Raw genomic sequence first — 22,648 nt, 5'->3', positions numbered from 1 at the left:
TGTTCTAGGTTGCCGGTGGATCTTTCGTATTAAATATCTCGCCGACGGATCAGTCGCTCGATACAAGGCCAGATTAGTGGCCCAAGGATTCAATCAAGAACAAGGCATCGACTACGCTGAAACATTCAGCCCTGTTGCCAAGATGCCTACGATCCGAATCCTTCTAACCATTGCTTTACATCACCAATGGCCTCTGCATCAGCTCGATGTTTCCAACGCATTTCTCCACGGCAATCTCACTCATCTAGTATATATGAAACAGCCGATTGGGTTCATCGACCAAAATCATCCTAACCATGTTTGTCGCCTTAAAAAGGCACTCTACGGACTTAAACAATCGCCTCGTGAATGGTTCGCTACTTTGACCGGTCATCTACAATCTCTTGGGTTCACCATCAGCTCATCCGATCCATCCCTCTTACTTTACAATCACAACGACATACAAATGTATTTTCTAGTCTACGTCGACGACATTATACTCACTGGAAATTCCGCCACAGCACTCAAGCAGCTCATCAACAATCTCAATGCCACCTTCACTATGCGCGATCTTGGGTCACTGACTCAATTTCTGGGAATACAAGTTACTCCGACGTCGTATGGATTACATCTCTCCCAAAGCCGATTTACCCAGAACATTTTAGCACGAGCAGGTATGACTAATTGCAAAACCGTTGCTACTCCATTTTCAATAAGCTCTAAACAAATAAATCTAACCTCTTCTTTTTCAAATCCGACATTTTATCGTCAAATCGCTGGCTGTCTCCAATATCTTACTCTTACTCGGCCGGACATTGCGTTCACCGTCAACAAGATATGTCAACACATGCAAAATCCGACCACTGCACATTTCGAGGAGCTCAAACGTCTTCTTCGGTATCTACAAGGAACATTGCATCTCGGACTACCTTTATTTCGGGACAAACCTATTCTTCAGTCCTATTCGGATTCTGACTGGGCCGGAGACACCAAAGACCGGAAATCCATGACCGGTTATTGCAACTTTCTCGGTACATCCCTCATCTCATGGAGTGCCAAGAAGCAAAATGCCGTTGCTCGCTCTTCTACTGAAGCAGAATATAGAGCTCTAGCCTCTACGGCCGCCGAGATCACATGGATTCGTCGTCTGCTACAAGAATTACATTGTCCTCAATCATCGGCTACACCGCTTTTTTGTGACAACACCTCTGCTATAGCCTTGGCAACAAATCCGGTCTTCCATGCCAGGTCCAAACACATAGAGGTTGACTGCCATTACATTCGAAATTGTGTTAAAGACAGCACAATTCAACTTCGTCACATACCTACGAAGGATCAATTGGCAGATTTGTTTACTAAACCTCTCCCATCTCCTCGGTTCAAATTACTCACCAACAAGATAATGCAACCGCTGGATACATCATCTTGAGGGGGGATATTAAACAGAAAACTTAGTTTCTATTATTTTAGTTTCTTTTATTACTTTACACGTGTATTCACCCTATTGGTGCTATTACTTTTGCCTATATATAACTCTATATTAGTAGCATTGTACTCTCTGTTAAGATATCATAATAAAATTCTTTTCTTCCTTATTCACCGTCTTCTTGTTCTTTCTTGTCTTCATTGCTCTGCTTCGGCTTTCAGCTCTCACTACAATTCCCTTTTTAAGATCTCAAACAAAATCTCATTCCAGATATCCACTGGTCCCGGCATGCACCAATGTAAACAATCCTCACTCTGTCTCCTCCCACCGATATGTCTCCCCATCAAATTCTTTGCATCTGGATTCCCATATCGCCCTGGATGCCCATCGTGCCGGTATCCAAAGACCTCTGTGATGTCCATCAACCTTAACTTGGAACCATTGCTCACCTTCTTGACAGCTGCTTTGAAGCTTTCAACCTGTTTGTCATGCATCATCACAGTATGTCCATTTCCTGCAAGTTTTCTTGCAGGTTCCGCATTGTTACTGCAAGAGCCTCTGTTGTAATGATCTGGTGAATAAGTTCGGAGAATCGTTATGCCTGTGTAGTTTGGATGAGTTGCTATTGCAGTTAGAACTGTCTCCGTCGCTATATTGTAAGCATTCATGCTGTTGATATGATTTCTTGGATTTCGATCAGAATGCTTGAGCTGGCTTCCAACAATCTCGCCATTGAGGAGGTAGATAGATCCCTTGGAGAACCAGTGGCCTGAAGAGAGGACGACTACATCAAACATCGGAAGGAGTTCAAAGAAGGCTTCATCTGGTTTGTCGAGATGAACCCTAACTATCCCTCGAGAAGCCGACTTGTGGACGAGCCACGAGGACCATATGCGCACAATGGTGGTGGAGGTGGACCTGAAGTGCCATCTGTGCATTCGTCGATTACCACGCATTCTTGGAGCTTCTACCTGTAAGAAAATCGCTTCAGGTGATCTTAGTTTGTCTAGCAGTTCACTGCCTAAACTTCTGAACATTCATATTAATGTGAAAGAGAAGTAAAGTAGAGAATTTTTTTATTTTTACCTGCCATAAAATACAAAGCATAGATTCCATTTGATTTCGAGCAACTGAATCTCCAATGAAGGCCAGTATCTTTCCCTTCATCATTTCTAAGAATTTTCTGGCGTCAAATCGGGGGATATTGCATTGATCTGGCTTCCATCTCCAGTTCTCATAGTCCTTGTCTGGTCTCCCATTGCCCTGACAGTTCTGTGATTGTGTCAAAACAGGACAAGTGATGTTTGTATAAAGAGGTCCAGTGGGGTCGTATATCCATTTTCCATGGTATAGATCACAATCTCCTAGGAAGTTGCAGAGAAATAAGCAAGTTTAATTAAGGAGGGAAGTGTATATTCTGTTAATGGTGGAGTTTAACTTCAAAACTCTTCATTAGTTATCTTGATTTTTTATGATTGATAGCTACCAATTTAAGAGTCATTCAGATTTTTTTTCAAGATGATGGTTACATAAACTAATTCACATTTAATTTTTCAAAACTGTGACTAATCTAACTTGAAATTAATTTACTCACACTTAATTTTAAGATGGTGGCTATTAAACTCAAGCTTTATTAAATTCAAACTTGCTACCTATCATGATTCATGTCTAAGCATATTGTGTTGAAATATCTAGCAACAAGAAGCAAAAATGAAATGAGAGGAGTGAACAAGAGAGGAAAGGATAAAGGAGAGCAGTGTTATCCGAGGAAAAAATGAAAAAGGTTTTCAGGTTCTTGCAAATGTAGTTCTGTAGCTACTTCAGGAAGAAAGAAGTATTGTTTATTTTTACAAGAGAAGAAGTCATTGTTCATAACAAAAAATAGTTATCATTTAAACTCCTATTATAGATAAGTTTAAAGAGTAATTAGAGCAAAAACAATATATCCTTCATATCTAGTCCTCATTTTTGTAATAAGTGATTATATTTTCTCTCAACATGATAAAATGATATTTTGTCAATATCTCCAACTTTAAAAGAAGTGTGATGCTTTATATATACTTTTTAACGTTTAGTAGATTATTCTATTTTTATGTGGTTGTGGACATAGGACTTAAGCAAAACAACATAAATTTTAATATTTTTGTTTTTGAAGCTGAATCACTATTACAATTATTTTGTGATTCATCATATTTACTCTTTTACTCTAAGGTTGATGACACTATCTTTCCTGGCAAACTCAAAGTTCATTCTTAAGATGTATTTGTCAAGAAACCATTGCAGTACTCTAGAAGGTCATAATCATGGCTGACTTGGATTCGTTTAATAATGACAAGTCTCACTCTATATCTACAAACTTAATATTAATGGTTGGGAGCTCTTTAGTTGAAAGATTTACCAAGATTTTGGCTAAATACTGCAGATAGTTTTTTGAATAACATAAATCTTATTATCTTCTTAAACCTCATTTTCCTCCTTTTGCAGATTTAGTTAATCCTGCAGGACTAAGATTTAGGATATCTACACGACTTCTCTTCATTTATCCTTTTCTTCTGTTCATTTAAATACTAAAGATTGAAAATATCTGCCAAGCAGCTTACAAGACTTTAATCATATTTAACAATATTATGTCAGACAATTTTTAGGATTTGCTATATCTGAATTTACTAGATTTAGTAAATTATACTTGAATTAAATCCTACGTATGTCACTTTGCAAGCCATTATATCAGAATTCTTGACGGATCTGGGAGTTCATTTGAGTGCTCTAATGAAAGATTAATCCAACTTCTCATCAATGGTTTCACTAATTTTTGATGGAGAAAACTATCAAATGTGGGCGTTGCAGATGGAGGCCTGCTAAGATGGCTTGGATGTTTGGGAGGCTGCCGAAGAAGATTATGAAGTTCCATCTCTCTTAACATATTCGACGATGGCACAGATAAAGACACAAAAGGAGAAAGGACAACAAAGTTGAAGGCGACGGCATGTTTATTCGCAGCTATCTCACCAACAATTTTTACAAGAATTATGTCTCAAGAAATCAACGAAAGCCATTTGGGACTATCTCAAAGATGTGCAGGAGATGAAAGAGTTAAAGGTATGCATCCTAAATTTGATCAAGGAGTTTGAACTCAAAAGAAAGGACTCTGAGACAATTAAAAATTACTCGAAGAGACTTATAGGCATCGCAATAAAAGGTGCATCTTCCATTTAAATTTGGAGAAGAATTGATGCTAAATGTTCAAAGTGTGATCAACTTGGACATGAAGCAGTGATCTGTAAGGAAAAGGCTAAACTACAAGAAGTCGAAGCCCAATTTGCAGATCAAAAGGATGAAGATTAGCTTTAGTCGAAGCCCAATTTGGAGATCAAAAGGATGAAGATTAGCTTTTTCTGAAGATTAGCTTTTTCCGGCACCTTGTTTTATAAGCAGTAGTTCATTTGAAAGCGGGTTGATAGATAGAGAATGTACAAAACACATGACAAATGATAAGGAACACTTTAAAGACTTGAAGCCAACTGATATTTCTAAAGTCAGGGTTGGTAATGGCGATTACATTTCTTTCAACGGGAAAGAGACAACTGCCATAACATACACCAAACATGTTAAAATTAAGCTATTCTTGATGCACCGCATCAGATCGTATATTAGCAAATTAAGCTACTTACTTTATATTCTTCCACTACTAATAGTTACAGTTTTTGTCTTATATAGTAAAGGTAATTGTACTAAGTACATGGGTTCAAAGAGGATACATATAACAAAACTGGATGGAAAAACGAACATTAGATGATTATTATCGGAAGTTAGTTAAGAAAACATAGTTTTCTCTGTTTCTCTATTTCCTTCTCGTTTTTGCATTTGCAGGTTCTAGAGATCTTCTGAGCAGCCTTTGATTTACATCAATTCTTTTTTTAAGAAGTGCAGAGAGAAGGTGATGTGAGCCTAATTTATTGAAGATCTGAAGATCCACTTACAGATATTTTTACAAAATCTCTACTAATAAAAAAATTTGAACTCCCTAATCGAATGCTCGGATTGTACTGCACCTAATGCAAGGAAGAGTGTTAGTTATTTGGCCTTAGGTTTAGCAATTATATCACTTAGTGTGTCTTATTTATGTTTATTTAAATGGCTGTGTATAACCGCAGTTTCGTGTCTGTTTTCATTGATTGTTGTTGTTTTTTTAAGACTTTTTTTCTGCATTACTGCAGTACCGTGAAGACCAATTTTTGCATTTTTCACATACCTTCATTATTTATTTGTTCTCTTTTGTGGGAGATTTTTTGGGCTAAAATTTGGTTTTTTTCTCTTTTGTTATATCAGCTTCTTATCATTTTGTTATTTCATTTTTTTAAACTAACATTATCAAAAGTTTGTGGTTTTTAGGTTGTATATATATATTATGTTCGACAATATGACAACTTAATCTGGTTTATCAAAGAGATAAGAAACTGAAAACTTTCCTGCGCTGGTGGATATTTCAAATCAAAGTAAGTTTTCGTGGCATTTCCAAAATGAAAAACAAAAAAAGTTTCTTGAACTTCTCTTCTTCTATTTGTTCAGAGTGCATTGCCTGGTTGCAAATTGTATTATGTATATTCTCTTTACGCAATCTTCAAGTTTTGACATGGTTGATAAACCCTTTACAAGAAGAACCAAATTCTTCAAAAGCAATAGAACATACCAAACTTAGTCTTCCCAGAATTTCTAGAATGGGAGGAAGTGTTATGACTTGCAGGCGCCCATATAGAGATGCTGCTATCTAATTTTCCTGTAATGGTCTTAGTAGAGTTCTCTGAAGAATTAGAATCCTCACCTGTTTTGGCATCCAATCGAAATATATCAAAACCTACAATGTAATTATTTGTCTTTGAAAAAAGCTAAAATAACTATAAAAACATGAGGGCTGGTTGTAAACTTTCTCAAAATCTTGCTAGTTTATGTTTGTTAAATTCATCCAACACTACCTGATTGTATTTTGTCATAAGAACTGTTGGGGATGGAAGTAAACCCTACAGTGAAACAAATAAGAAAGTTAAAAAACAGTGGAAAGTAAATGGCACTAGAATTTAACGTGGAAAGACTAGAAAACGGGAAAAAATCATGGAGCCACACCACACCAAGAAATTCATTATGAAAATTAGGAGAAATAAGTATATATCTCTCTTCTCTCTCACTCTCTCCTTACGTACCTCCTCTCTTGCACCATTCTAACACACAAAACACAAAAGGAAAAACAAGATAATAATCCCAAGGGATGCTACCCTTCAGAAAAACAAGAAAGAAAACTATCCAGTCTGCCTCAAAGTGCAATGGTGCCAATTTAGAGCATTGAGGCACTCTAGCCTTTGTTATAATGATGTTGCGACACTCAAACCGGCAACATTGTGGCACTACCCAGTGCTGTGGCGCTGAATCTAAAGCATTGTGGTGCGCCGCTCACTGTCGTTTCTCTCAAAAAACTCGGTAGCACTGGGGCGCTCAGGAACACAGCACCTGGGCGCTTGGGTACACAGCACCTAGGCATTGTACGGGAAAAACAAAATTTATATTGAAAATAGGCAAAATGCACCCGAACCCAACCCCCTGCACCCCCTATTTAGCACGAGAAATCAAGTTGTGGCCTGAGGCAACAATATAATCAAATTAATCAACACAATCAGATTCCACGCAAACTCGCAATAACTTGAACTTAATTTGAATCACATGAAATCTTTTTATTTTTTATATTGAAAATAGGCAAAATGTAATTCAAATATATATTAACGAAGATACACCTACAAAACACAACAAAAGTTTATATAAGTTCGTTTAAATCGAGGGCTATGAAATGTCCTGTTGTTGTCCTTACAGATTTCACTATAATAGTTACTATGGAATCTTAACGTCCTAATCCTTAAGGTATACAACAAAATGAAGGCACACGCCTTTATAAAGATAATTAATCGATTAACCATTCATTATACTCATCTTAAAACAAATCCAATAACTATAAAACACTTTCTCGAAAATATTTTAGGCCATGCTTTAAGTCCAAATATCATGGCCTAAAATATTTTCCGGGCCAAAAAACCATATCAAGAACGTAGATCCTTTCTGTAAAATCATTTCAGGAAGCTTGATTACAAAGATTAAGGAAGTGAACTCACCAGCCTCAGCCTTCCTCGACTTCTTAGATTCCGCGAAAGGGATATCTCTGGCGTCCAAAATTAGCTGGCCATCGCCGTGATTTCCTGAACCCATCTTAGTAGTATTCTCTGTATTTTGAATATCTTCTGCAACTTTTACACTTAATGGAAATATTGAACTTCTGGAAGAAACAAGAAACCACGACGCTGTGATAAGAAACAAAACCATGATGCCCACAGAGCTTACGAGGGATCGCTGAACTGTGCAAGCACACAGAAATTTCTTAGACAAAGCGATTTCCATAGTCTCAACTCCTGAACAGAAACCTAAGCTTTTCTCAAATCTAGCTACCAATCTTAGGCTCTTCTCATGGTGAAATTATCTAAAGATCCTTTAGTTTCCCTATGGATGTAAACAGGAAATACAGACCAGTTCAAGAAGAAAGACATTGGGAGCCAAAGGGCAGGAATAGCACCTCGCTGTGAAGCTCCAATGGCGTAGAATACAAATTCGGTTAATAAAACAAGGTGGTCAACGGCTAAGTAGTTTTTAAGATGGGAAGAGTTAGCTAATCTGAAAATTTTAGTCTTTAGCTACAAAAGTTCGATAGTGGGAGTTACAATAAGTTTCCCTACGGATTTTAAGTTGTATATATAAAGATTATTTTTTGTAAGAAGATAAAAATATAGGTTAAATATTTTATTAATTAAATAGAAAACATGCTGATTGCGAATCTATTTGAGACTCTAATTTTTTATTGTTTTCTTACTGAACTAATTTTTAGTATGCCAATTTTTTTTTTAATTTAAAATTTTTTATTAAATTTTTTTTATAAAATAATAAAAAAATTATATCAAGATTTTGTTTGGGATTTGGGATACTTTTTTTTTCTTTATAAAATAATTTTTAAGCATAAATTTTTTTTTAAAAAAATTTAAATTAAAAAATCGTTTTGTTGCGGGCTAGAATATACGCGGCGATAGAGTTATTATTTTGCGTTTTAGCATTGTACGGATAGCTAGCTCTCATACAGAGAACACAAGATTTTTTACGTGGAAAACCCTTGAAAATGGGAAAAATCACGGGGTCTAGCTCAGTTGAAAATGATTCCACTATAATTTGAGTCGATTACAAAGGGCTAACTCGCCCCTAAGGGCGATCAGATTACAATTAGCAACTGTTCGATAGAAGTCTGGTGTTAGACCTAGTGTCACTTGATAGTACCATGGCGTCACCTGGAAGTTCGGGTGTTAGTTGGTAGTCTGGCCTTAAGCAAAACGTCGAGCCTTGAGCAGAATGTTGGGCCTGAACGTCGGGCCTGAACGTTGGGCCTTGAGCAGAACGTTGGGCCTTCAGCAGAATGTCGGGCCTTGAGCAGAACGTTGGGCCTTCAGCAGAACGTCGGGCATTGAGCAGAACATTGGGCCTTCAGCAGAACGTCGGGACTTGAGCAGAAATGTCGGGCCTGAACGTCGGGCCTTGAGGTGGTGGTGCAACGAAGCTCCATTGGTGGTCCGGCGATGTTCCGGCGGTGGTCCGGCGGTGGTCTGCGAGTTCCTGTGGTGGTCCGGCGAGGTTCCAGCACTGGTCCGGCGAGCTCCTGTGGTGGTCCGGCGAGGTTCTGTCGGTGGTCAGGAGGAGCTTCTTTCTTCTATTCTCCTCTTCTCTTATTATCTTCCCTTCTTGCTTGGATCCTCTCTTGTGAAGAATGAGGGCTCTATTTATAGTTTTTTTGGAGTGGCATAGTTTGTAAATAGGTGTGAGATCAAGGGCGAATAGGGAGTGATTGAATGGACGGTCGATATCGAATCCTACGATCATGCACCGTTCGTTGGACATTTGAAGGTCTTAGAGATGTCGGAATTCGGAGATCTTGGGCTCGTTGGATTCGTCTCGTTGAGCCATTCGATTCGAGTATAAGCTCGTTAAAATCGGAGACCGTTTGATATCTCAAATTGCGGTTTGAACCTTCCAACAGCGCTTCAGGTCCATGATTCCGACCCATTTGGGCTCGGATCGAGTTGAATTTGGTGTCGTTTGGTTCGTATTTCCGAGACGCTCAGTTCGACTGTAAGTTTGCTGAAATCGGAGTTCGGATGGTCTCCGAATTAATTTTTGAAGTTTCCAATTTTATTTTGCATCGAGATTCGCGTCCAATTAAGATAATTTTTTGACGACGTATCAATTTTACAAAATACTAAAAAAATTATCCCAAATAAAATGTTAATCTTTCAGCTGATGAACACTCATCAATCTAGATTTTTAAAAGATCATTGCAATTGTTTGAAGGAAAAGGTTATGTGAAGCGTAAGCTATAAGCTTAAAAATGTCATGATTTCTATCAAAATTACAGAAAGTGGTGTTGCTTCCTTCACCGCACATCTCCCCACACAAGCCACGTGGTGCAACATGGTGTTATTTCTCTAGGAGATCGGTTCATATACGATAATGAATATGCGCTCACATGGCCTGCTTGACTGACCTTAAGTGAATGGCTGAAGTTCTAAAATTTTTTTATTAAAAATTTGTTTTAGAAAGTAGTACTTAAAATTTTAAAGTATTTTAGAATTTATCCTCTAATTTAATTTTAGGGTTCGTTTGAGACGTCTTTTTTATTGCTTTCTAAAATGGAGTTTTAGTACAAATTTTTTTATTTTTGTACTAAAACGGAACTCCGTTTTAGAAAGCAATAAAAAAGCCGTCCCATTGAAGCCTTAGTCTCTTTTAAAATCGTTAAATTTGGGCAAGTTCTAAATATACGAGAATTTGTTTGTTATTATCAGCCTGGCTTCGATATGTCATTCACTATCTTACTAGTCATCAACACCGCTAGCCATCGTTGCTTCAAACAAAAAATAATAATTTTCTAAATTTATTTTATGCTTATCTAAATATTTCAAAAAAAAATTCAAATATATTGCATTTCTATTATAATACATTTCTTTTACTTTATATTTATTTTTCAGCATATTAAATGACACATAAATAAAAAAATACTACATAAATATTATATAAATTTTTCTTTGGACATTTAGGTCAATTAAGATAAACGAACACACACATCACATACACAAAGATTTGAATCCAAATCCTCTTAGTTGATAGTCAAAATTTCAACCAACAGATCAAAATGAGATAAATATATCATATAATTATAAATATTAATTCTTTACTTTTACGTGAAGTTAAGTTTAATATTCTTAAAAGTCTAACAAATAAAATTTTTAAATGTGATACAAGTTTACTATATAATAATTTATTGTATTTTTAATCAACTTCTTGGAAATTAAATGATTTTAAATATATTATAATAATTTCTAGTATAAATTGGATTCCCTGCACGTCATATTTATTTAAAATTGATTCAATTAATATAAAAAAATTAACGGTCAGAAGAAATAATTTAGGGTCCGTTTGACGTGAATGAAGTTTTCTAAGAGTAGTTTCAGAAGAAATAATTTAAAGCTGATGTGTAATTCCAAGCCTTTTCTCTTAAGAAAAACGAATAACACCCAAATTATATATAGATGACACTTTATTTCATGTTATTTACATATCTAACACATAAAATATTAATATTACATATCTACTACTCTTATACAACTTTAATATCAAATATATCACTCCTATAATTCATTTATGTCATTCATACCATCTTATAAACTTTAATATTTCATTCCATACATCCAAATTTGTTCTATGGGTTCTAGGCATGCGATATTAATGTTTTAAGTGTTAGATACATAAATAACATAAAATAAAGTGGTATGTATGTAAATCCCCCTTTTTTATATATCTATAACATTTTAAATTTTTTAATAAAAAAAAAAACATTTTTTTTTAATTAGAAAAATTGCACTAAGTTGTGCCTAAGTGAGGAAAAATTATTATGTGCGGACCTTGGACGTTGTCCGGAGACCAACCAGAATGCACCACATCACTTTTTTGCTTAGTACTGGTGCTTGGCACTGCTAAGTACCGGGTGATGTGGCACATTTTGATTGGTCTTCGGACCATCCGGTGTCGACATATAATAATTTCTCCTAAGTGAGGAGGTGTGCATATTTGGTTGATCTGCTTAGCTCAAATGGACTGAATGATTGATGAGTTTGCTAAACTAATTGTATAGAGTCAAATCATAGCTAGAATCAAACTAATCAAATCATAGGTAGAACTAAGTAAACAAAATCATAATATAGTCCAGTTTATTCAGATTAATCTCACAAACATAGGTAGAACTAAGTAAAGTGATCAAATCACAGACATAGCTCATCTTAGTCTGTTGGTTGTGAGCTTAGGTTACCAACTAAGATGTATTGGGTTCGAGTATTATATATGCAATGTGTGTGTGAGTATGCCTTAATTGGCCTAACTGTCCAAAAAAAAAAAAAGTTTAATTGAGAAATTCTAATATCGGTAAGCATTAAAGTTGTAAGTGAGCTGAGTTGGTGCAAACTCAACTCATTAATGATCTAGTGAGTTGTGCTTATCGAGCTGCGAGGTAGAACTTGAGATCAAACTAGAGCACATGTATTACATGAGCTTGAGCTCGAGCTTTAGCCGACTCAATTAGAAACCCTAAATATGATTTGTATTTCTCTTGCTTTGATTAACCCAATTCATTGCCGGTTTGAGGAACTCCATTCCTTCCTTCTACAACTAACTCCTATCGTGACTTTCATGAGCTCAGCCCATCAATGCCTTTAATTTCGAACATGTTCAACGACTTTCTAGCCACCATAGATCATAGGGGTATAAGTGAGCTAAGCTGGGTCAAGCTCGACTAGCTAATGAGCTCGCAAGTCGAACTTCTCAAGCCATAAGTTTGAGTTTGAGCTTAACTAGTATACAAGCTTAACCTCAAGTTGAGCCCAATTTGACTTGTCTGCTTGTCAAGATGGTTGGATTAATATCAATTGATACATCAAGCTTGAGAGTATAAGGACGACTAGGTGCAAGTTGGCCATATGAGCTCGAGCACGAGTTTGAACTAGAGGCAAGTTGAGCTTAAGTTAGCCCAAATTTGAATCGGACTCCTTATTTGCACCCCTTAAAACAGTCTAGAGTGATTTAGCCAAAAGGCATGTTCATTCTTTCTCTGCCCATTACAATAATTGTCGCCCACCGAGCAAATCTTATTTAATATATACTTATTTTTTTATTATCATTTATCAATGAATAAAACTGACAAATATGCCTTTTAATTACATAAGAAACATAAATAAATGTTCTTAAGAAAGTTTAAGCATAGCAACATCTCAATAAATACTTAAATTATTTCAAATTATAGACCAAAATATTGAAAGAAATAGGACGTGTTGAGCATACGAGCAATGGGAATATGCCAAAGACGAAATGGCACGCAACCCTTCAAGTTGTCTAAAGGCTTCAAACACAGTCATTTTGATCTTCTTTTATTCGAATTTAATGGCGATCGATTGGCAATAAATATAAAGCTGTAATGGCGAACCACAAAATCATGAGATATTCATGAAGACTAAGGAAATTATTCATGCTATAAAGGTCCAAGAAATAATTTTTTTATAGACAAATGAGAGAACTAATATCTCTATGAGCCTTTTTTTTTTTTCTCATGGCATCAAGAATATCATAAAACTTATCTGATCCTTTTAAAAGGTTTTTCGATGAAGATAGGGCTGTGTATGATATGTTCGTTGTTGGTTGGGAGCTTTGATTATCAATCAAGAGATTTTAGATTCAAACTTTGCATATGTGATGCATGTATGTGATATATGTGTGAGTTTGTCTTAGGTTTTATCTGGGACGGCTTTTTTTATGCTTCTTAAAGCGGATTTCAAGTATAAATTTTTTTAATTTTGTATTAAAAAACTGCTTTAAGAAACAGAAAGAAAACTGTCTCAAACGAAGCCTTAATTGGCTCAAAAGTCCTAAAAAAATATTACGGTGTATGAATTAATGATCAATAACCATTTTAATTTTTTTTTTTTTAGGAAACTTCACTTTGTAAAATCTTCTAGAACTTCTTAAGAAGGATCCATTAATATTTTTATCTAATTCCCAAAACATATATATACAACTGATAAATTAAAATTTTCAAAGTTTGCAACAAGAAAATGTGTGAATTCCAATACATTGTGATTTTTTTAAATCCTACCAAATGACAATATTTTGACATGACAATTTATAAAAATTGCTTGAGATAGCAACAATATACATAAAAAGTTTTGGAAATTTTTAACCATGAATTTGATAATATTTATCTAATCCAATAATATCATAATATTATCATTTGACAAATAAAAAATAAAAACTGATATAGCATTTCATATTGATTAAGATAATCAAATTAAAAGTTTACTAAATTCTACTATTAACTTCATATCATAAGTTTACATCCTAAGTTTATCATTCCACTTACCTTTACAGTCGTCAGTTTCTCCTCTTATAAGGAGAACGACTGGGCAAAAAACTTATTGTGACCCAAAATTAAACATTTACAGTCAATCACCATCTGATGTCCACCAAAGCCTAACATCTTCCATCGGGATTAGACACCAGCCTTCATGGTAGTTAGTCTCTCCTCTTACAAAGAAAAAGATTGAGCATACCACTTACCATCTCTTGATATCATATATTCCTTGCCATTATCAAATGTCTATATATCAATCTTCCTAGTTCCCAACCTCCCATCCTATAATTAAGAGAGTAAATGAGTTGATCATGAAATTTCACCAAAATCTAACTTTCTCAGTTAACCATCATTTGGCACCTACCAATATTTGAAATCTATTTTATATAATTTTACCATATTATCAAAAACAATTCTTCTGATTAGGTGTTATTGGCTATATAACCTTCAAAGACAGTTCTCTTCACCAATTCCCTTTGCTACGTGAGTCCATCAATGTGTCTGAGAGAGCTTCCCAACTAACACTTCAATTCTTTTTCCTTCAAAAATTTAAAATCAATAGAAGAATGCAAGACCTCCATATAGCCGTTGAATTGAGGCCAGGCGCATCTCCACATACTTCAATTCCTACAGATTTTGTTCAGATCAACTTAGTTATCTTTCAAAGCATTATCACCAAATCCCAACAACTTTTTCCTCTCCAAGTTTCTTTCCAAATCCATAAAATCACATAGTAGTTTTTTCCTTCTCATCATTTTCTTCAGAACTTGGCTCAAATCCCTACAAAAATTCTTTATTTTTTTTTTCTGCAATGGGTAATAGAATGACATGCATGCAAATGAAGGATTTGAAAGGGGCTTTTGCGTGTGGGAGCAAGAAGGAGATGAATCGCTCCTCATCCATGAAGAAATTGGTGTCTGAAAATGAGAAACTCTGCCAAATCTCTCAGCGCTTTGAAAGCTTCATCATTAATCGCATCGTTTCAACCCGTTCAAAGCCTCGTCGCTCGCTTTCAGACCCATCGCCTAATGACAAACGGGTAATTAATCACCAATTTCTGATTTTTTTTACCAATTAACTTGCCACTCCATGACAATCAAGAACAATACAAAATGCGTTTTTCCTATGCCATAAATGGAAGCTTTGAAAACCCTAACATGTCTTCATCTTCTCACCCTGAAATATTGGAAACACACATTTCAGGTCCCTATATTTCTGGAGAACATTGAAACAAGGAAGGTCATACTAGTACATGGAGAAGGACTTGGAGCTTGGTGCTGGTACAAAATTGTTCCAATGATGGAGGAAGCAGGAATGAATCCCGTTGCTTTGGATCTTGCAGGATCTGGTGCAAATGACTGCATAAACATCAACAACATTACAAGTTTGGAAGATTATTCAAAACCTCTCATGAATTATCTCTGCAGCCTCGCCGGCGATGAAAAGGTTGAAATCAATCTTTCAACTAGCAGATGTGTATAAATTTCTTAACTTTGATCTGCAAATCTGGATCTTGGTTAGCTTCCTAACAAGAGAAACTTAGCAGGTTATTTTGGTTGGTCATAGCTGTGGAGGTGCAACTATATCATATGCGATGGAAAAGTACCCAAATAAGATATCAAAAGCTATATTTCTTTGTGCAACGATGGTGAATAATGGCCAAAGGCCTTTTGACTCTTTTGCTCAGGAGGTGAGTTATTTCTATAGCTTCAAGTCTGCTGCAATTAACACTATATTATTCATCTTGAAAAACATAATCAAAGGACGAAAATAGAGGGTAATACAAACTACTAGGCATTAGGCTCATCTAATAATTTCTTGTTCCTTTGAACCCAAACTTTGAAGGGTGAATCACCTCAAACACAATAGTTCAGAAGAATTATCATAGGGCATCTCCCACCGAAAATCCCATTTTTCACTCCAAAATGCATTGAAAATAAAAATTGTCACGATTCATCTCCAATCGAACTCCTTTTTGAGCGCTTCTGCGAATGTAACCGTCTTTCTTCTCTTTCGCGCGTTTCTCGGCGAATCCAGTTGAAACAGAAAATCGCGTTGGTGAACAGCGCAACCCCAATATTGACGTCACACTGTTCACCCGCAAGCAAATGGAGAAAAATTTGACGTTCAGCTGGAACGACCGAACGACGTCATATGCATGTTTAATATTCGGTTGGAGATGCCCTTAATGATCGCATGACAAAATAGAGAGTAAAAGTGGGAAAAAAATTGGCTCAAAAATATTATGATTAAATTTTGATTAAGATAAGTCTCAAATTCATAAAATTTATTTTAAGAAATTATTCAAAATTTATATTGCACTCATCTTAAAATAAATTCAACAGTCTGTAAGACCTAATCTGATCACAAAATTGAATAGAATATCCGAAATTAAAAAAAAAATTTACCATCCCCATCTTACACCTGCATATATATGGTAATCATTTGCAGCTAGGCTCAGCTGAACTTTTCTTGAAAGAGTCTCAGAACCTGTTATATGGCAATGGTAAAGAGAGGCCTCCAACTGGCCTTATGCTGGAGAAAGACCAAATCAAAAGTTTATACTTCAACCATTGCTCCTCCAAGGTCTTTATCTCAACTCATATTAATACACAGTTAACTCAATTTCATAGTTTGGGACTGCTTTCTTTCTCCTTGTTCTAGTACAAAAATTAAAATTTTGGACTAAAAAGTTACTTTAAAAAGCAATAGGAAAGCCATTCCAAACTAAGCCTCAATTTCATACAAGATTAGGCTTCAAATCCCTCAAATAATGTCATTTATAGCCGTATTAAATGTAAAAAGGAGATGATTAAGCAAAGTGCAATTTTTAATGTCACAAAGCCTTTGATTAAGCTGCAGGATATAGCACTGGCTTCAATGTCCATGAAAGCAGTTCCTCTGGCACCAATGATGGAGCAATTAAAGCTCACACCTGAGAATTATGGAACAGTTAAGCGATTTTTTATCCAAACAGCCGACGATAACATTCTGAGGCTACAAATCCAGGAGGAGATTGTGCAGAAGAATCCACCACATGGAGTCTACAAGATCAAAGGCAGTGACCACAGCCCTTTCTTCTCAAAGCCTCGGTCGCTAAATAAGATTTTACTTGAGATTGCCCAGCTCTAGAAAAAGAGCTCTTGGGAAATACGTTCATTCTTTGTGGTGAAAATCTAAAAAATTTACTGGCTTCACATCTTTTTTGAAATTTGAACTTTGATTAGAATTATTTGTTTAAATTTAAAAAGATTGAATCATACATTATTTCATAAGTATTTTGTTCGAACATCGAACGCTCCGGAGACCAATCAGAATACATAACGTCCTCGGTACTACTCGGTATCACTGACGTGACACATTCTGGTTGATGTTCGAACGAGTTGTATGCCCATTCTCCATACAGAATATTTATCTATATTATTTGTCATTAGGTAATTTGTAAGGCAAGCTAAGCTAAATCACTGTTATTACTTTAACAACTTTCACTAATATTATTCTTTTAATGATTTTGTTGTCTTCGAAATAATTCTACAGAGATAATCATGACTGTTTGGGAGATGAAAGATGCCAAGGGATTTTGTAGTAGATAATTTGGTACACTTGAATACTTGATCAATAATTAGGCATTTGTATTTGAAAGTATAAAAAGCTTATTTAATGTCATGTACTTACATATTTATTAAAAACAAGTTCAAAATTTATTAGTCTTCAAAAATAAATAATAAACAATTAATAATAAAAATAAATAAATAAACTTAAAACCAACCTTATTTATTTATATTTGTTAACATTAGTGTTTATTATTTAACAATCACGAAAAGCTCAAAGATTGTTCTAATTTAATAACATATTTAATGTCACGTGATATTTATTTATATCAATTTTATTGTATATTATATTATTCAAAAACTATATATATTTGTCAATATAAAAAATATTACGAAAATATTAAATAAATAACTATATATTTAAATTAATGTTATTCATTAATATTAAAACAATAAAACGCCTTAAATAATATTTAATTAATTATATCAAATATGCAATTGATTAGCATAAATTTGATAAAAAGATGTTACTCAGCCCAAATCGATTTGTTTTTCAGCCTCACCATGAAATTCAGAGAAGAGAAACCAAAATAAAAATCAAAATAACTATAAAGTTTATAATATAAAAGTAGAATAGCGTTCACTTCACCAAAACCCCAATATTTCATAGACAAACCACCTCCCACTCTGCCAGTCAGCCGGTTGGCTTGTAAGAGAAGCCAACTCTGCTTTATAAGGCGCGTGAGCATTTACATATCTGCAAGAAAACACTAAGAACCATCTCCTGTTCACTCCAGCAATTAAAACACTGTGCAACAAATCCTTAAACTTCATATTAACAATGTCTCTATAGAAGCGCTCGCCGAGTCCTGATATATTTACATCCTTTGGCCAAATCTTTACCTCCCAAGTTGCAAGCAGAGAAGACCCAACAGTCTTCCATTTTCAGCCACTCAAACAAACTGAGCAGCTTCCATGGAAAGCTCTGTTGAATGATTGCCAGGCAAGAACTTCTCAGTTATTCAGGAATCCGTAAAACAAGCTTTCATATACCAAACAGGCAAAGCTGCTACCACTGTCACGTAGAGAACTGTTTAGCTGGCGAAAACTCCATTGGTGGATGGAAGGTAGAAAATTCCAGCCTGATCATTGAAAGCGAGATGATCATATTGCCCGTTGTGAATTCTGGGCAACAATGATGTCTCGTCGTCGTCCTCCAGGAATTTGAAACTGATAGAGAAACCCAATGCAGAATGGTACCAAACTATGACGAAAGCTGCAGAAAGGAACATAAAATCCGCTTGCTATTACTGGCTCGTGGGAAGTAGTTAGACAATGCAGGCTTGAAGAATGACAGACAAATATTATCTTGAAAACAAAAAGATTCTATAAAAGTTCAAAGATTTTACCTGGATCAAGTTCAAACTTGATCCAACATCAAACATTGTTGACTCAACTTTGAACTAGGTTAAAGTTGAAATCAAAATCATTTCAAATATAGATCGACTTAGTTAAACTCAAACTCAATATCAATAAAGTCATATAGACACATTTAGCTTTAATCCAGATTGAAATTCAATACAACAAAAACTGCACAAATAAATCTCAATCCATAAAGAATAACCATCATTAAGCTAGTAATAACTTTTTTTAATAAACAAAAATAGGGTTAATTTTGTTAGAATAGTGATATAACTTCGAGCAAAATCAAATGAACACGGATAATAAAAAGAACAAAATATTGCAATCATAAGACACATTACGTGGTTCAATGAGACATGCCTACATTCACAATCGCATAAAGATCAAATATTCCACTAAAATTTAAAGAGTTATATGTAGAGATTACACTTTGTATATATAAGGACAAAGATACCATTTTCTATATGCACTGATTAAGAGAAAATGCAACCACTTGCTGTAAACCGAATGCCTGACATGGGGAGAGAGATGGCGCTGCTATTGCTCCTACAAACAACAAAAAATACCTTTGTTCTCTCTCGCCCCTCTTCTGTATGTGCATGTTATTGTGGATACCTTGTAACCATTAATTTTTTCCTTTTCTACAAAACAACATGAGGTGGCAAGTATGAAATATTAAGTGCTAAAAGTCCTACAATTTGGAAGCCAGCAATCTTAAAAAAATTAAGAGTGAATAGAACTTGAGTGTGGTAGCCATCAATCTTGAAAATCAAAATTAAATAAAGTTGATGAAAGAATTAAGTCTCCACACTCCCACTTTGAGTTTGAATTTCTGATATAACTATTTATTTTCGTGTCTAATAATTCCCTGTGCAACACCTTCCTTCATCAGTCATGATAAAGTGAGGCTAAACCACATAAAAATTGTACATATTTGAATGATTGATTGTCTATGATTAATTTTCTCATTGCTTTTTACTTATTCTCAACATATCAATCTACATCATGTTGGTTTGTGAAGAATCCATGAAAATATTAGAAGCTAAAACTAAATACATCTCAAATGCAATAGACTAACAGTTCCAATAACATACAGAAAAATGAAATAATAAAATATGATTAATACTTACTTCCCCAGGGAAAATCATGAAGCAGAACCTGACTTCTGAACCCACACTTGTTTCTGTAAAATAGTCTTATTAGTTGTACAAGTCAACATTTGACAATAAAAACATTTCCATAAAGAAGCACTCACCTCGTGGGAACCATAGCTAGGAGGGCCTCTTTTCAAGGGTTTCCCTTCTGCTGTAGTTGAAGAGTGATCCAATTCCTTTGAAACATGAGCTGATCCACGGCGGCCTACATGCCTCTGTGTACCTGCACAAATATGTATCGATCAATGCCCGCATAAACTTCACATTTACAGCGAGAGAATACAGAATAATCACAAAAGAATGACAATTCATAGAAACACCAAAACAAACCGTTCTCCAAAGCATGGCTTCCCCGTCCACCTGCAAGGCTTTTAAATTCTGAATTTCTATTGCCATTTGAAGAATCATGCTTAATCTCTTCATGATAAAATGGGATCCCATTAGTAGTGCCACGCCCTACACTCACAAGGCAATTTTTTGCTCAATGGGTGATATAGATTTTCATAATGAATCAGATGATGACTATTAAAGCGCCAAAAAAAAAAAGTTCAAAATCCTGCACCTACCATAAGAACCATCAGAGCGACGAAGGGGCGCCCATACCCCACGATCAGGCCTATCCTTATTCCTCATGCGCTTGTCGTGCTTATTTTCGATAGTGAAAGCATGCAATTTATTTGAATCAATGAGGTCATCTATATTTGATTTTCCATTAGCATCTGAAGCAGATACGTGCAATAAACCAGAAGCACGTTCCTTTAAATTTGGTGGTGGGACAGGAGGTCGGGGAGGGCGCTTATCTTTCTCTGTGTTGCCATTAATCAACTGAGGGTCTGATTGAGATGTCAACACCTGCTGCCTTTCCTTGTTAGATAATATGCTTCTAATAATTCTTCCAGGAGCCTCGAGTTGCTGAATCTGTTTAAAGGAAGCAGAATAATGTGAGTTTTTTATTTGTGATGTGGCGTCCTGCATGTGGTCACTCGATGAACATCAAACCAAATGGCATGCCAATATTAAAATGGAGGGGAAAGATAGAACAAGGAATTATGACGTGAAGCATAGCTGCTTGCTTACATGAGAACTTCCACGTTCTTTCCCTTTCAAAAGCAAAAGAGCCTTTTTCCCTGTTTCTACAGAAACAGGCACTGCGGATATCGTTCCATTCCGGCCAGTAACTGAGAGATGGAACGAAGAATAAATCAAAAAATAAATAAAAGCAAACATAGGTATAATAATGAGAAATTCAAAAAATATTACTCATAGACGTCAAAGGCATTAAAATAGATCATGCAACAGACAATATCAAAACAGAAGAATTCTGATCAAGGGCACACAAACTCTATCATGATACACAATTTTCAAGGATAATGATCCGAATATCTCAAACTTCTCAGCAAGTCTGCGCTATCCCTATGTCATCAGAAGAGTAAACCAAAAACCATTAAGGAATGAGCAAATACAATAGAGAACGGAAACAGTGAACGGGTTATTCCAAGAAACAGGCAACAGCACAAGCCGACCACAACCATCATTCCGAGCACAGCCCATCGTCTCTCTCTCTCTCTCTCACATTTTTCATGTTATTCATGTTAAATCCAAACATGAAAAATGTCAAGAAGATACAAGAGCCAAAACAGGACAAGCCTTTCTAAACATAGGGCATTAATCTTTTAACAAAATAAATGCAAAAAGTATAGCGAGGGATCTTTCAAATAACAATTTTGATGTGGAGATGCAGAAAAAATTTATAGATGATATTGTACTTAAAAACACTAATTTGAAAACAACTAAATATGAAATAAGTAGTAAAGAACACTTTCTCAAGAAATAAAAGTAATTCAAACATTTTTTTAATTAAAAATAATTATAAAAATATACATGACAGAGTATTATACATGCACAAGTCGAGACAAATACATAGATAACATGAATTATGATATAAAAAGCATAAAACTATCAGCACACAACATGTCAAATTGTCAGATTCCTCAGCTCGCCTCTTTTTCCGGTTCATTGTACCAGTGAATCTCCTCCTGCGGCCTATCAATTGCTCACTTCTTACTTTTTTTTTTTTTTCAGTGCTTTATCCTCCGGTGTCTATTTGGAGCCTCCTGAGCCTTCTGTTAATTATTTAGAGACCATTTTGCAGTTGCTATTTTGTGCCTTTCTCATCTTATTGCTTGACTCTAATGAAATCACTTAAGCAGATTCAACTAGTTTTCAAGAATCTTTTTAAGGAAAATTTTGCTATAAATATCTATGGTTTCTACATATGGGTTGTCTTTAGAACAGGTCAAAGGGAATTCCCTATCAGAATTTGTAACTATAAATTCAAGTCTTATGAATAGACAACCTAACAATTGGTACATTAGGGTTGTTAAAAAAGCCATTGTTCATGAATAGCTCATGTTTGACTCGCTAAGAAACTTGTATTCGGTTCGTTTATACAATAGGTGGGTTGATATTAAATAGTAATTTTGAGCTTATTTTCAAGTAGGCCGTGTTCAACTCAAAGTCAAATGAGTTGAACACAAACACATGACAAGCTCTCTCAAACTAAGCTCGTTTACATCCCTATTGGTACTTG

General features: G+C 35.3%; 3 protein-coding genes across 9 annotated transcripts in view; 1 reads left to right on the top strand and 2 right to left on the bottom strand.

Annotated features, from left to right (window-relative positions):
* Positions 1-1,379: 1,379 nt before the first annotated feature.
* LOC110099131 (protein YLS7) lies at positions 1,380-8,140 on the bottom strand. The gene is made up of 3 exons (XM_028693372.1): positions 7,561-8,140; positions 2,492-2,769; positions 1,380-2,376 (listed from the first exon to the last, which is right to left on the bottom strand). Exons 1-3 carry the CDS (start codon positions 7,841-7,843, stop codon positions 1,633-1,635), a joined length of 1,305 nt encoding a protein of 434 aa, XP_028549205.1. The 5' UTR covers positions 7,844-8,140; the 3' UTR covers positions 1,380-1,632.
* A 920-nt stretch (positions 8,141-9,060) lies between these two features.
* On the top strand, positions 9,061-17,110 carry LOC110099139 (putative methylesterase 14, chloroplastic). The gene is made up of 6 exons (XM_020826218.2): positions 9,061-9,158; positions 14,754-14,970; positions 15,135-15,377; positions 15,478-15,621; positions 16,383-16,517; positions 16,794-17,110. Exons 1-6 carry the CDS (start codon positions 9,061-9,063, stop codon positions 17,061-17,063), a joined length of 1,107 nt encoding a protein of 368 aa, XP_020681877.1. The 3' UTR covers positions 17,064-17,110.
* Positions 17,111-18,073: 963 nt separating this feature from the next.
* The window catches only part of LOC110099116 (regulator of nonsense transcripts UPF3), a 52,463-nt gene continuing 47,888 nt past the window's right edge, over positions 18,074-22,648 (bottom strand). For 3 of the 7 annotated variants that reach the window (XM_028693369.1, XM_028693368.1, XM_028693370.1), the window contains 5 exons: positions 21,136-21,236; positions 20,625-20,976; positions 20,389-20,514; positions 20,035-20,281; positions 18,074-18,758 (listed from right to left, as the gene is read on the bottom strand). In XM_028693369.1, coding sequence (XP_028549202.1) covers positions 20,049-20,281; positions 20,389-20,514; positions 20,625-20,976; positions 21,136-21,236 — 812 coding nt within the window. In that variant the 3' untranslated portion in view covers positions 18,074-18,758; positions 20,035-20,048. Of the gene's footprint in view, positions 18,759-19,470; positions 19,546-20,034; positions 20,282-20,388; positions 20,515-20,624; positions 20,977-21,135; positions 21,237-22,648 lie in introns of all 7 variants that reach the window. The other 4 variants (XR_003700209.1, XR_003700208.1, XM_020826169.2 and 1 more) reach the window with 4 other exon arrangements.

The sequence above is a fragment of the Dendrobium catenatum genome, unplaced genomic scaffold, assembly GCF_001605985.2.
Source record: "Dendrobium catenatum unplaced genomic scaffold, ASM160598v2 fragScaff_scaffold_264, whole genome shotgun sequence".
In the NCBI taxonomy this organism is placed as follows: Eukaryota; Viridiplantae; Streptophyta; class Magnoliopsida; order Asparagales; family Orchidaceae; genus Dendrobium; species Dendrobium catenatum.
Note: the sequence above shows the minus strand (reverse complement) of the source record. Positions and strands in the feature narration are given on the sequence as shown.